General features: G+C 54.8%; 1 protein-coding gene across 3 annotated transcripts; it reads left to right on the top strand.

The window, feature by feature from the left end:
* Positions 1-2,475: 2,475 nt before the first annotated feature.
* On the top strand, positions 2,476-14,404 carry CDK16 (cyclin dependent kinase 16). 3 transcript variants are annotated; one of them, XM_022556360.3, is made up of 16 exons: positions 2,476-2,916; positions 7,783-7,990; positions 8,598-8,731; positions 8,833-8,958; positions 9,047-9,103; positions 9,202-9,316; positions 10,002-10,096; positions 10,195-10,257; positions 10,523-10,646; positions 10,849-10,969; positions 11,079-11,176; positions 11,261-11,366; positions 11,448-11,490; positions 11,642-11,732; positions 13,023-13,100; positions 13,506-14,404. In XM_022556360.3, the coding sequence occupies exons 2-16, from the start codon at positions 7,789-7,791 to the stop codon at positions 13,544-13,546; spliced, it is 1,494 nt and encodes a 497-aa protein (XP_022412068.1). In that variant the 5' UTR covers positions 2,476-2,916; positions 7,783-7,788; the 3' UTR covers positions 13,547-14,404. The 3 variants fall into 3 exon arrangements, with proteins under 3 accessions (XP_022412068.1, XP_022412067.1, XP_022412069.1); XM_022556359.3 differs by lacking the exon at positions 2,476-2,916 and adding an exon at positions 2,937-3,357; XM_022556361.2 differs by lacking the exon at positions 2,476-2,916 and adding an exon at positions 2,939-3,357 and having other exon boundaries at positions 13,192-14,403.
* The last annotated feature ends 365 nt before the right edge of the window (positions 14,405-14,769 follow it).

Here is a 14,769-nt window from a genome sequence, read left to right as displayed (position 1 = left end):
CCCAGCCAGACTCCAACTTTTTCCATTTAGAAACAGACCCCTCATTCCTTCACTCTAACTCAAGTACTGGGAATCACACAAACTGGCCTTACCCTGACCTGTCACCCAACACAGCCTGTTCCCACATGTGCTGCCTCCTGGGCCAGCTCCAGACTCCAGGCACAGCATATGCCCTTGCCCCACCTCCCTCTGGTTACTTTTTTTTTTTTTTTTTTTTTTGACCACATTGGGTCTTAGTTGCTGCGTGCAGTCTAGTTGGCGGCGAGCGGGGGCTTCTCTTGTTGCGGAGCACAGGCTCCAGGCACGCAGGCTTCAGTAGTTGTGGTGCACAGGCTCAATAGTTGTGGCTCTAGAGTGCAGGCTCAGTAGTTGTGGCGCACGGGGTTAGTTGCTCTGCAGCATGTGGGATCTTCCTGGACCAGGGCTCGAACCCGTGTCCCCTACGTTGGCAGGTGGATTCTTAACCACTGAGCCACCAGGGAAGTCCCTTTCTGGTTACTTGTTTTTTCTTGGCCTATTCTGTTTGGGTGACCTCATCCTTCCATACTTCCTTTCATTCTCCGCCAGGACATTAGGGACTGAAGTGCTTTATCTCTGGCATCCATTTAGTGGTGATGCTAGCTATCTAGGTCAAGTGGAGAGGTTTTCCCGCCACAGGTACTTTTTCCATTATTGCTGCTCTAGAGTACCCCCAAACTCTGCACGTCTGTCCACTGTTTCCACCATTTCCACCTCAGCATCTGAGGCTTGCACACAAACTTGATTTCTCTGCTTCTACTATCCTGGGGCCTTCATGGGTACTCTAGACCTTGTTCACTGTATCCCCCCACCCCCCACCATTACACCTCCTGACTCCAGACATTGCTGTCCCTTTCTTCACCACCACAGCTCCTGGATCCCCTTGCTACCTAATTTGCACAAGGTTTGAGAACAGCTTCTTCATCAAGAACCCATGTTTTCTGGTTGCATTTTAGTTCCCCACACATGCCATTTCACTTCTCTATCATTTTTGTCTACCATTATAACACCAGGGCTCAGTGGGCAAGGGCTGGGTCACTGCACTGAGCCCCCTGCACCCAGCAGGCACAAAGGACAGGGTGGGACAAGGTTGCTTCCTCTTGTCTCTGCCTAGAACTATTTACCATCAGGCATTCAACAAACATTTGTTGACTGCTTACTGTGTGTCAGGCTCTACTGTAGGTGTTGGAGACAGCAATAGATAAAAAAGATCCGTGTCCTGGGGTGGGTTGTGTGTGTGTGTGCATGCGCGTGTGCGCATACTTATGTTTTGCTAGGGCAAGACCTAGAATAGACAATAAACACAGTAAGTAAATTGTATGTTAGAAGTTGATCAGTGCAGTTCAGAAGATCTGTAGAGCCAGGTCTGGGGAATGATGGGGTGCAGGTAGGCAGTTTTAAATAGGGGAGTCAGGGAAGGCTTCATGAAGAAGGTGACATTGAAACAAGGACTTGGAAAAAGATGAGGCAAGTGGATATCTGGGGAAAGAGCATTCCAGGCAAAGGGAACAGCAAGTGCAAAGTCCCTGAGGCTGGACTGTGCCTGCTTCATTCAGGAACAGCTAGGATACTAGTACGACTGGAACCGAGTGAGAAGGCTAACAGATGAGGTCTGGGAAGTGATGGACGCGATCATCTATCCCGAGGTGGACTTTTGTCTTTGTGAAATATTTCCACTCCCGACATGCTCCGGTAAATCCTCGTTAATATGAACTGGTGTGACCAAGGGTACCATAAGGGGAAGCCCAGAAGAGATGGGGAAGTTGGCTTTGGACTGGGGTGCCGTGTAAAGATGTTCCAGATGGCCTGCCGGACGGAGTCTGCTGCCATTTAAACTGGGCTTGGTGATAGTGTAGGAGTTTTGCAGGCAGAGAGGGGTGAGGGATTAGGTTGGTTTGTCAGTGCTTGACACACAACAGGCGCCCAATAAATGAAATGAAAAACCGGAGAGCCCAGGAGGTGGGGCAGGGGGAACCACGGGCGGGGCTCCGGCGGGCCAGAAGAGGTAGTTGAGAGGCGGCAGTAAAACCCAATTTAGGGTACAAATCCTCGCGTGAGGCGGAAAAGAGCCCCCTTTCCAACCCAAAGTCCCAAGCATGCGTAGTAATGCACTCGCCCCTGTAAAGGTCCATCTTTCCCTTCAGCCTAGGCTCCACCCCGTGAGCTTCGCTGATGGAGATGGGAGGGGTTAAAGGCGGGACGAAATTCGATTGAAAGACCTTTTGACCAATCACCTTGCGAGGCATTCGACCCATGGTTGAGAACAAAAAGGAGGCCCCGCCCCCTCGACGGTGAAGCCAATGAAAACCTGGCAGAGGCGCGGCCGGGGCAGCGAAATCACGCCTCTCCAGCCAGGCCACGCCCTTTATTCTTGCTCTGCCTCACCCCAGGGAGCAAATCCGATTGGATGGGCGACAATCTCAAAGGGCGGGGCCGCATACATTCACAGTGGGAATGAGCTCGCGTTTGCGGAGGAGCAGCTGGGCGGGGCTAGACTCTGTCCTATCTAAGGTGGTAGAGGCCAGTGATTCTCCAGGCCGCTTCTCCTAGAAAAGTCATCTTCTCGCGAACCTTTAAAGTCCCTGCCTCCGGAGGCACCTCAAGGGACTAGGACTGACTGCCTTATCTTTTTCCTCCTTCCAAAAGTCCCGTTTGCTATCATGGGGATGTACCAAGTGAGACGGAGTAGGGGGACCGAGTGGTGACCGGCACGCTGGTCACTGTCTGCTGCCCACTTCAGCGTTAGCAAACTTCTAGCAAGATCGGAACTGAGTACTAAACAACCTCTACACTTCCCCCCTGGCGCCATTCCAGGGCCGGCGCCACATTCCCCAGTGGGCGCGCAATGGCCGCGCCCCCTCCCGCTGCGGACGGGTCTTTTGGTACATCCAGTCCGAGGTGAGTCCCTTCCCTACCACTTCACCCGTTCCAGCGCGTGCGTGCGCATGCGCGGAGCGCGGCGCGCGCAGCGGTTGGGCCGTTGGGTGTTCGGCTCTGGGATCTGCAGCGTCTCCGCGAACAGTCGGCTCTGAACCGCGAGCCGCCGTGAGCTCTCGGATTCTAGCCGGCGCCAGCGAGCCCAGGGGCATCGCCCGCAGCGGCCAAGCTCATGGCCGGCTGAGCGGGACGCCGCCTCCGCCTCAGCCACCGCCGCCGCCGCCGCCTCCTCCTCCTCAGCCGGCGGCGGCCCGGGCCCAGCAGCCATGGCCGAAGACTACTGGGACGGGCGCCTGCGGCGAACAGGAGGAGAAGGAGGTCGCGCGGCCTCAGCCCGGGCCGCCGCCCCAGGCGCCGCCGCGCCGGTCCCGCGGCGTTGAGGTTGCTCGCGCGCCCCCGCCGGTGAGCGCGTCCACGAGGCGTGGGGTGGGGGCTGCCCTTCCTCCTACAGAACCAACCCAGACCCCGGGCGTTGCCGGGCTGCACTGCTGGCATGCGCCCCCTCCCCCAGCGAGTTTCCCAGAATGCGCCGGGCCGGGGGTCATTTGGGGCCTCCCTGACCTTGGCCCCGCCCTGGGCCTGGTCTGGGAACTGGGGATGGGAAGTACTGTGGGTGCTAATGGGGAGCAGGGTAATCGAAGGACCAGAGGGTGTGTAAATGGGTGGCAGAGTGGTGAAAGACTCGAGGTTTGCTAACGGGGGCCTGAGCTGTGGAGGGGTCGGAGCATGTGGTAATAAGTCTTACCGCTTTGTAAGGTTTTGAGGCCCAGTGTGTGCTAACGGAGGGGCGGTGCAGGGCGATGGAGGGACCTGAGGATGTATAACAAGGGAGGGGACGTCGGAGGAGTGCTGAGATATGCAAATGGGGTTATTGATGTAGAAAGGCCCCGTGTGTGTTACTGGGGGATAAGGTGGTAGAGGTACCAGAGGGTGTGCCAGTAGGATCGGGGTTCTTAGGCCCTGTGTGTGGTAAGGGGGGGCTGGTCAGGATGGTGTTAATATTGTGTATTTGTCCATGACGGACTGCGAGGTGTGAGGGTGCAGAGTGTGCTCATGGAGGACAGGGTAGTGGAAGAACTCCAGTGTTGAGAGGGTACTAATGGGGGTCATAGCTCTCGAGGGTATGTGCATATGATAATAAAGGTCTGGGTAGTATGAGGCCCAGTATGTGCTAATGGGGGCAGAGTAGTGGAAGACCTGAGCCTGTGCTAATGGGTATCAGAGTTGTGGATATATGTGTGTGTGGGTTGGGGGTGAGGGAAGTATCTAAGCACTGTAAGAGGTTCAGTGTATTAAGGATCAAGATGGTGTGAGATCAGTGTGTGTGGGTCCATGAGGTCAAGGGATGTGAGACTCTAGGACACCCTAAGAAGGAGCAGGGTAATATATGAAGTTCTAGTGACTATTAATGTGGATTTAGAGTCATGGAGGCGCTTAAATGTGTGCCAGTGGGGGGGAGAATCAGAGCAGTATGAGTTCTGGAATATGCTAATGAGCGTCTGAACATTCTGAAGACAGTGTGTTCTTGGGGGACTGAGGTGCGTTGAGGTTCCAGGGAGTGCTAATGGAGGGTAGAGCTGTGGAGGGGATCTTGTGTACAATAAGGAAGATCAGGGCTGTGAAGTGATCCAGTTGTCAACCGACCGGGGTTATAGCTATGGAGGAGTTGAAACAAAGAGAAATAAAGGACAGGAACGTGTGACGGTCCAGGTGTGCTAAAGTGGATTAGCACCATGGAGGGCTGAAGTGTGTTAATGGGGTTCTGGGCTGAATGAAGATCTGTGTGCACTAATGAGGGTCAGGCCATTATAGAACAGCGTGTTTGTGTGTCCCCGGGGACTAGGGCTGAGTACAGGTTCAGGGTGTGGTAATGGGGAGGCACTGTGAGGCCCGGTGTGTGCTAATAGGGGCCAGGGTGAAGTGAAGGTCCAGCCTGTGCTGATGGGATATGGGGGGACAGGGTAGTGGGAGGACCAGAATATGTGTTAGTGATGATCATAGCTGTGGAGGGATCTGAGTGTGGGCTAAAACAGGTCAGGGATCTGCAAGATTCACTTTGTGTTCATGGGATTCAGGGTAGTGTGAAGGTCCAGTGAGTGCTAATGTGGGTTACCAACCTCTACTGCTGTAGAGGGTCCCAAGTGCATGTTAATAGGGGTCAGAATCATGTTGGGGGAACAGTGGGTGCTGTGGAGAAGAAAACAGGCAGCATGTGGTGCTAAGAGTTAACTTAGAGGGGCCAGTGGTGTGCTAACAGAGCTTAGTGCTCTGTTGAGGCTTTGTGTGCTGATGGGGGTTAGAGATAAATAGGGAAATTGCATTGCCGATGGCAGTTACAATGCAGAGAAGCCTTCTTGAGGGTCCAGTGTGTACTGAAGAAAGCAGGACACTGTGAGAGTCCAGTGTGTGCTTATGAGATGTGCCTGAACAGAATGAGGATGGTATGTTCCTATGGGAGTTAGTAGAGTGTGATGACTGTGTCCTCAGTGGTTGGTGTGATGTGAGGTGGTGAGTATCCTTGGGTGTGGAAGTATTCTGAGGATGGAAGCATCTCCTCAGGGGGTCAAGACGGACATGTGCCCTTCTCAGAGTGGGGTTGTGTATCCAGTTTCTTGCTCCTTCAGTATTCTAAAACCTAAAAATCTCAGAAAACTGAAATGATATTTAAAAGTTTTACTGCAGATTAATGTTCAAGTGTCTCTGTTCACAGGGCCCTGTCCAGGGTCCCCCTGCTGGGGGCGTTGCATGATACACAGATTTTGTACCCTATCTCCCTAAAATCCCCCCAAAACTGAACTCTGGAATATGTCCAGCCCTTGGGGTTACCGCTTAGAGGTCATGGACCCATGGCTCCTTCGGGTTCCTTCCTCATCCTCCGTCCAGCTCTACTTACAGTCCCCCCAGCTCCCCCATTCCCTGCCACAACAGGCAAAGCGGCTGGGTATCCATGCCATATGGACGTATGGAAAACAGTCTTTGGGGACTGGCCATGCTTCACCTTCCTCAGCCTCAGGTCCAGTGTTCAGCCTCTTGGGTCAGGATACTTTTTGTTATTGTTATCTTGGGTTCTTTGGATGGACTTCATCCTCTTTACTGGATCTTTCTGCTAGGCTGGGCCCTCTACCCCTTCTGGGGGTGATGAGCTCAGGCAGGCAGAAGTGGGGTATGGGGATCGCTAGGGTAAGCACCTGATTTCAGGGTAACAGATGACCCACTTCTCTCTCTTTCGAATCCAGCCCCAGCCTCATCGTCAACCTTCTATCTAGCTCCACTTCCCTTGGGCCCAGGGCCATCTTAGGCCCTGCTGTGAGTCCAGATGGTTCCTCGGCCAGGTCTTTCCCCCTCCTTGCTGGCCCAGAGCCCAGGAGGAAGCAGAAGAAGGCTGGCCTAAGCCTTTTGGTGGCCCCGTTCCCTCTAGCAGCCCCCATCTTCTTGCTGATACCAGTGTCCCTGGGTCACCTTGTCTGGGGTTGTTCATGAGTAGCAGGGACTCACCCTGCTCACCCTGACAGATGTTGGTCCTAGGCCCTTAGCCCCCTGCTTCATTAATTTCTGCCATAAGCACTTTTTGAGCATCTACTCTGTGTCAGTCACTGTTCCAGGTCCTCAGGATATAGCCGTGACCTAAACAGACATAAATCTACCCTGGCGGAGCTGATCTTCTAGTTATGGTGGTGAGGAGACAGTAAAGAATAAAGAAACCAGTAACTAGATGGTGTCATTTCTGAGGAGGTGATAAGTGCTGGGGGGGTAATTGGCAAGGTGAGGGGGCTCAGAATGGTTGCGATTTTAAATAGGGTTATTCGTGGTTATCTGTGAAAAAGGTGATATTTGAGCAGTGGCCTGAAGGGGATGAGGGAGTGAGCTATTTTGAAATCTAGGGGAAGGGTCTTCTAAGTACTAGCAACAGCCACTGCAAAGGCCCTGAGGTGGGACTTTTGGGTGCGGTTGCAGAACAGCAATTAGCAACGAGGGGGCGGTGAGGCCGGAGAGGTAATGGTGTGAATGGGGGCCTTGTGGGCCACATTAAGGACTGGGATGTTTATTTGGGGTGATAAGGGACATGTGGTATGTTCTCAAGTAGAGGAGAAATGTGACCTGGCTTGCAAAAATCTGGTAAAATCTGGGTTCAACCTGATGGAACCAGGACAGCTGGTAGACTTAGATCCCCCCGCAACCCCACCCAGTGGTTGGGTCTGGGCAGGACTCTCCCTCCCTCTCCCTGCACCCCTCACCTGGGTAGCCCACTGGGGTAGTCCTTTAGCCACCTTGACCATGGCTGCTGGGGGAGGCAGGAGGGTCCTTGTGGTCGCGGGGAGCGTTCCGCCTTGGCAGTTGGGGGTGATGTGGGCTGGTGCCAGCAGAACATGCCATTCTGTGGGCGTGCCTGGGGCCGTGTCAGTGGTTCCGGCGTCCTGGGCGAGCCCCCCGCTACACCAATGGCTAGGTCCATCAGTGCTGCTGCACCCGAGAATGCCTGCTGTGGAGCCTCTGCTTCCACAGTGAGGGTGCCCCCATAGAGGCCAACACGCCACCAGTTGGGCCCTTTCCCTCAGCCAGCCACCCAAGCCTCAGTACCCAGGTGGGCTCCTTAGGAGCAGGGTGCCCTGGGGCTGGTCATCGTAGGTGGCAGGCACTGACAAGGGTCTCCATCCATGCCAGGTTTCTAGGAATCCTGAGTGGTCCCAGGACTCCACAGTGGTTGGGTGGGCACTGACACAGGTTCATGTCAGTGCACCTCACTGGGTTGTCATGGGTTTTAGGGGGCCCATGGGTGTCAGGCAAATGCTAATGTGGGACCCATTCGCATCCATACCCCCTGCGCAGGTCGCCATGGATCGGATGAAGAAGATCAAACGGCAGCTGTCAATGACACTCCGAGGGGGCCGAGGTGTAGATAAGACCAATGGTGCCCCTGAACAGATAGGCCTGGATGAGAGTGGCGGTGGCGGCGGCAGTGACCTTGGAGAGGGCCCCACACGTGCTGCCCCTGGTGAACCTCGCTCTGGACGGGGCCCACTCAGCTCTGCACCAGGTGGGTCCACTGACCATTCCCACTTCCAGACTGGTCCCAGGGGTGCTGCCTTCCAACTGAGTTCCTCTTAAACTTGCGTTATTTTCATTTTCCTTTCTCCATTTTTTTCCCTCATCTCTGCCATCCTCTCTCAACACCCTCTCTCTATTGTCCATCTGTGTCCCTTTCCTTGGCTTTGTGCCCAGGCCTCAGCGGGGAGGAAGGGTGCCCCGCCTGCCACAGCTGCCCCAAGCCTCCCTCTGCCCTTCTCCTGCGCTCTGTGACAGCCCCCTCAGGCCTCCTGGCACCTGCCTGCCCTGGGCCTGCCTTCCCAGGGCATTTGGCTACTTCTGCTGCTGCCTGCCCACTGGCTCTGGGCCAGCCGCAGTTTCAGCTCGCCGCTGACGCGGGGTGCTCCACTAGGTGACTATTGCCCTCCCAGTTCAACCTGTCTTGACCTGTGTGAACCTCCCTGGGCCTTCCCACCCTCTCCGTGAGGGACTCCAGGCTGCTCTGGGGGCCATGTGCACACGTGTGTGATGAGGGAATGTGTTACGGGAGGGTGGGGGGATTTGTCCTGGGGCTTCTGAGCCCACCCGGCCTGCCCTCCGCCTGTCCCCACTACCAGAGATTGTACACGAGGACTTGAAGATGGGGTCTGACGGGGAAAGTGACCAGGCTTCAGCCACGTCCTCGGATGAGGTGCAGTCACCAGTGAGGGTGCGCATGCGCAACCATCCCCCACGCAAGATCTCCACTGAGGTGCTGAACCCCCTGTCCGGGCAGTGGCGGGGCTGGAAAAGAGGGTCGGACCTGGGGAGTTGGAGCTCATGGTCCTGTTTCTCCCCTATCTTGCCTGCCAGGACATCAACAAGCGCCTATCACTACCAGCCGACATCCGGCTGCCCGAGGGCTACCTTGAGAAGCTGACCCTCAATAGCCCCATCTTCGACAAGCCCCTCAGCCGCCGCCTCCGCCGTGTCAGCCTGGTGAGCGTCTTCTCTTCCTGTCTCCTCCTCTTCCTCCTCCCAGTCCCTTCCCCTGAGCTTACTTCAGCCTGCCTCCTTTGCCCCACAGTCTGAGATTGGCTTTGGGAAACTGGAGACCTACATCAAGCTGGACAAGCTGGGAGAGGTGAGAGACAGCCAGGAGGCCCATGGTAGGGCTGGGGGTCCGTGGGAACTCCCTGCAGCTTCATAGCTCGTCTCCTGTCACTCTTACTCACATTCCAGGGTACCTATGCCACCGTCTACAAAGGCAAAAGCAAGCTCACAGACAACCTCGTGGCACTCAAGGAGATCAGACTGGAACATGAAGAGGGGGCACCCTGCACCGCCATCCGGGAAGGTACAGGCCCCATCTGATCTGCCCCAGGCTTCCCGGGCTCTCCCCATGGTGTGCGCGTGCACGCACACACACACACACACACCCATAGTGAGGACAGGGACTAGGGGTTCTGGGACTTCCCTCCTGACGTTCTGGGCTTCATGAGAAAGTGCCCATCAGCCACATATCCAGATAATAAATCAGGGTAACCAGGAATCTTCCTGTGTGGAGAAGAGGTAGGTGAATTGTAAAGCAGGGTGCTTGCTTTGGTTCTGAGAATATCCCTGAAAGTGCTCACCAGTTTACTTGACACAATAGTTTCTAGTCAGAATTTCACATGGAATGAATCTGAATTGCATAGTAATTGAGTGTGCAAACTCATTTTCACACGATGCTGCAGATCGGTGTACTGAGGATTGGAGCAAGGGCGCTTTCCAGAAACCAAAAACTGGTTGTGAAAATCTAGTGTCACATAAGCCTGGGGCTGCAATCCCAGGTTCTTGCTCTATACTCTTCTCTGAGCCTTAGTTTCCACATCTGGAACTTGGGGACACACCTTCTTCCTGGTGTCAGGTGGGTTAGAGCCGGTGGCTGTGAGCCACCACCCCAAGCCATCTGGGCTCAACCCGGTCTAGTCCTCCTCCTTGCCTCTGTTCTGAGGGTGGGCCCTGACTCTTCCGCTGTCCCACCCCCCTGCTTCCTGCAGTGTCCCTGCTCAAGGACCTCAAACACGCCAACATCGTCACGCTACACGACATTATTCACACGGAGAAGTCCCTCACCCTTGTCTTTGAGTACCTGGTAAGGTTGGGTGGCAGTGGGTCCTGGGAGGAGGTGGGGAGATGGCCAGGAGCCACAGGATGTGACCCTCTTTCCTCTACCTGCTCTTCTTTCCTCAGGACAAGGACCTGAAGCAGTACCTGGATGACTGTGGGAACGTCATCAACATGCACAATGTGAAAGTGGGTGTGGGGCAGGAAGCAGGGGCACAAGGGGGCCCCCCACTCACCCACTCCACCCCACAAATCTCCCAGAAACAGACTTTTCCCGTTTGGCTTTTTTGCCAAAAAAAAAGCTGGGAGCCCTTGGAGGGCATTGGGACCCTATCCTCTTTCGTGAGACAAGGCTCTGGGCTCAGTGCCTATCTTTGGGAGGGGGAGCAGTGCCTGCTGGGGGTCAGGCTGCTGGATACTCTTTGACCTCTGCCTGCCGTTCCTGGGTCCCCAGCTGTTCCTGTTCCAGCTGCTCCGTGGCCTGGCCTACTGCCACCGGCAGAAGGTGCTACACCGAGACCTCAAGCCCCAGAACCTGCTCATCAATGAGAGAGGAGAGCTCAAGCTGGCCGACTTTGGTACCCCTGGCCTCTGCCTTCTTCCCAGTGATCCCCCAGCCTTACTCTCCCAGCCTCCCCCTTCCCCACAACCACCTAGTCTCAGTCCCTCCCCTTCAGCCCCTCCAGGCTTTGCTTAGGATGCCCTCAGTCCTAACTGCATTCTCCCCAGTACTGCCCACAACCTCCTCAATCCCAGCTGCCCCTTCTCTCCACCTACCAGGCCTGGCCCGGGCCAAGTCAATTCCAACGAAGACCTACTCCAATGAGGTGGTAACACTGTGGTACCGGCCCCCCGACATCCTGCTCGGGTCCACGGACTACTCCACTCAGATTGACATGTGGTGAGGACAGGTCGAAGTGTGGCAGGGGCCATGCGGTGAAGGGGGGTGGCTTGGTCACAACAGCCAGCCGGCCAACTGCCTACATATTCACTGTGCCCTCCCTGCCCAGGGGTGTGGGCTGCATCTTCTATGAGATGGCCACAGGCCGGCCCCTCTTCCCGGGCTCCACGGTGGAGGAACAGCTGCACTTCATCTTCCGCATCTTGGGTGAGGAGGCATGAGCCCTAGGAGCTGTGGGGACATGCAGGGAGGCCCTGTGAGATGTTTAGGATAACTCCACTTCCCCGCCAGGAACCCCAACTGAGGAGACATGGCCGGGCATCCTGTCCAATGAAGAGTTCAAGACATACAACTACCCCAAGTACCGAGCCGAGGCCCTTTTGAGCCATGCACCCCGGTGAGGCTGGTGGGTAGGTGGGTGTTAGGGACCAGAGTACCCAAACTGAGTTTAAAACAGGTCCCCTTGTCCTTGTGGTAGACTTGACAGCGACGGGGCTGACCTCCTCACCAAGCTGCTGCAGGTGAGACGATCTTCCTGGGCCAGCCTTGGGGCCTAGCAGATTCCAGGTGTGGGGAAACAGGGAGCTACAGGGGCAGGATCTGGGGCGGGGAGGAAGAGAAGCCTACTTGTTGCAAGTGTCAATACTCCCCCATCCCAACACACACACTCAGTTTGAAGGTCGCAATCGGATCTCCGCAGAAGATGCCATGAAACATCCATTCTTCCTCAGTCTGGGGGAACGGATCCACAAACTTCCTGACAGTGAGTGGAGCTGGGGAATGGACCGGCTGGTGGGGGGCTTTGGGGAACAGGACTGCTGCAGATAGCTGGGCAGGTTGTGTTGGGCTCTGGCTCTGCCACCTTGGATGGGGTGGGGTGGGGATGGGGGGTATGCCCTTGTTCACGTGTGTGATGTGTTGTTCATTACATTAGAGTTTTTTAGTTTTCAGTTCCTGGAAATTTTCAAATGTACATAAAAACCGATGGAACATCACTTTACCTTTTAAAAAAAAGTAAATGTTGTGAAATAGATACTGAGAAATGACAGATCATAAGCATATAGCACAATGAATTTTTACAAACTAAACACCCGTGTAACCAGCTTACAGGTCGAGAAATAGGATGTGAGAAGCTCCCCTGAAGTGCCCTCTTTTCTCCTTCAGTTATTCCTGGCATCCCCTCTAAGAGTTGCCACTAGTTTGACTTCTAAAGCATAGATATGCTTTCCCTGTCCTTGTACCCTACAGAAATGGAGGCACATGGCGTGTTCCGTTATGTCTGACTTTTTAAAACTTTTTAATATGGACGTTTTAAAGTTAGATATATTTATATATTAGACCAAATAATATGATGAGTCCCCAGGTACTCCAACAAGTGATCAACTCATGGCCAGTCAGGTTTTATCTATAATCACTGATTATTTTGAATCAAGTCCCAGATACATCATTCATCTATAAACAGTTTCAGCACGTATCTCTAAAATATTTTCTTAAGCGTAACAGTAATACCATTATCACGCTAACATTTGATTGGATTAATCTCAATCAAATCCCAAACACCGGACTTCCCTGGTGGCGCAGTGGTTGAGAGTCCGCCTGCCGATGCAGGGGACATGGGTTCGTGCCCCGGTCCGGGAAGATCCCATATGCCGCGGAGCAGCTGGGCCCGTGAGCCATGGCCGCTGAGCCTGCGCGTCCAGAGCCTGTGCTCCGCAATGGGAGAGGCCACAACAGTGAGAGGCCCACGTACCGCAAAAAAAAAAAAAAAAAAAGAAAAATCCCAAACACCATCCATTGTCTAGACTTTACAGGTGGTAATCGCAGTATCACTGTCGCACTTGACAAAGTTAATGATTTCTTGGTGTCACGTAATAGTCTATATTCCATTTTCCCTGGTTGTAGCTGGTTTGTGTGTGGGATTATTTGACGGATGAAAGTCAAGGCTCTCAAAGAAAAGGCAACTTTTTCTAATTTCCCTGACGGGGCCACATGGGAGGTGGTCCTAGGTGGCCTCATGGGTCATGCCCCACTCCTGTCTCTCCTCCACCCACAGCTACTTCCATATTTGCACTAAAGGAGATCCAGCTACAAAAGGAGGCCAGCATTCGGTCTTCGTCAATGCCTGACTCAGGTAAGTGTACTTGTGGCCCTCACCCTCTTCCCTGCCCTGTCCACCTACCTGCTTGCTCACCAACAGCCATCTGCTCTGCTTTCCCCTGCAGGCAGGCCAGCTTTCCGAGTGGTGGACACCGAGTTCTAAGCCACAGACCGAGGCCCCAGCAGGCAGCAGCTGGAGGGATGCCATACCCCTCACAGGGCAGCCCCCAACTGCATCATCCTCCCTGCTTGCTGCCTGCCTACCTGCCTGACTCATGCTCGCCTGCCCACATGTCCCCTGCTGCCTGTCTGAACACCCGACCATTGGCCTGTCGGCCCACCCATTGGCCTGTCTGCTGGGTGCTAACAAAGTTCTCATCGTTCCTTCGCCTGATCTGTCTGTCTGTCTGTGTGTCTCTCTCTCTTTCTGTCTCGGTAGTTGCCGGCGGACAGCATGGCCGTGCCAGCCTCCCACACTGAGGCCAGGCCTATACCCCTCCCCATCATGCCCCACCCCCCGCAGGACCACTACCCCCACGGCAAGCCAGGGGTCTGGAGCTAGCCCAGGCTGGGGATCTCGACTCAGACAAGACACGGTGATGCCTTGGGTCTGAGGCTCCCCTGTCTGCTTTCCTGCCTGCCCCACCTGCCTCATGTTGTGTGGGCCTTTTTCTTTTTGTTTGTTTCATTCATTGTTGTTTTTTAATTATTTTAAATGAGGTTTTCATTTTTTAAATGCAATATCTCTGTATACAGGCTGGCTGGGCCCCACCCACTGTGTGGCCCTCCCACAGTATTTTGTGCAATGAAGCCCCGCTCCCAGCCTTTCCATGGCAGGGACACAACCCCTATTTAAAACCCTGACCATCACCAGACCCTGGGGTCAGCTAAGGGAAAGCATGCCTCGACCACTCGCCTTCCGACCCCCACCTGCCATCCCCAGCTGCAGGGGGACTTGGGGACTACTGGAGACTCTCTGGGAGATGGATGAGGTGGGGGGCCCCCACTCTTTCCCTCCTGCAGTCCCATAGCAGGGGCCTCCTTCTCAGGGTCTCCCTAGCCCAGCCCTCCTGCCCCCATCCCACTCGGTGCTGTTGAGTAGGGGCCCTGCCAGGAACTGACCAACTCAGCGAGGAGCCATAGTGTGTATATGTACACAGGCAGGGACAGAGGGGCACATGGTGGGGGGGGGTGCCCAGGCGTTACCCCCTAACCCCTGGGGAAGATGAGGCAGGGCAGGGACAGTCTCTGGGGTCAGTCTCCAGATGGGTGGTTACCTCCCCTTCACTCTAAACCCTGGGGCCCTCAAATGGGGTGGGAGGGCAGGGGCCTTCCTAGGGCGGTTTGGGAGGGGTGGGTTCCTGAATGCACCATAATCGCTGTATGAAATATTAAAAAGTCTAAAGTGAAAAACCTGATTGCAAATCCCTGTGGGGGTGGGCTCAACCCAGGGTGAGTACTGGGACCTTGGAGAATTCATACCTGGTCCCCATCGTCTAGAAGAGCACTGGGAGTGGGCCAGGGACATGTCAGGACTATGAAAAAGGCATCTGAGGGGTTGCACACAACGGTGGAACATCGAGTTGAAGCAGGCAGGGCAGGCTGTACAGAGCATAGGCTAAGGAGAGAGGAATCAGATTTACCTGAGAATATGCGGGAGCCAGATAGAGGGTAGACTGGTGGGTGTAGAGAGGCTGTTTGAA

The sequence above is a fragment of the Delphinapterus leucas genome, chromosome X, assembly GCF_059928025.1.
Source record: "Delphinapterus leucas isolate spDelLeu-1000000601 "Yukka" chromosome X, BTC_Dleu_Yukka2, whole genome shotgun sequence".
NCBI classification, from domain to species: domain Eukaryota; kingdom Metazoa; phylum Chordata; class Mammalia; order Artiodactyla; family Monodontidae; genus Delphinapterus; species Delphinapterus leucas.
The sequence above is the reverse complement of the archived record's forward strand: the minus strand, read 5'-3'. Positions and strand labels throughout refer to the sequence as shown.

Bases quoted from the DNA above. Each gene is read 5' to 3' on its own strand.
- CDK16 (XM_022556360.3), top strand. From the start codon at position 7,789: ATGGATCGGATGAAGAAGATCAAACGGCAGCTGTCAATGACACTCCGA. The intron at 8,959-9,046 runs GTGAGCGTCTTC...TTTGCCCCACAG, and splicing joins GCCTCCGCCGTGTCAGCCTG to TCTGAGATTGGCTTTGGGAA. The intron at 11,177-11,260 runs GTGAGGAGGCAT...CTTCCCCGCCAG, and splicing joins CTTCATCTTCCGCATCTTGG to GAACCCCAACTGAGGAGACA.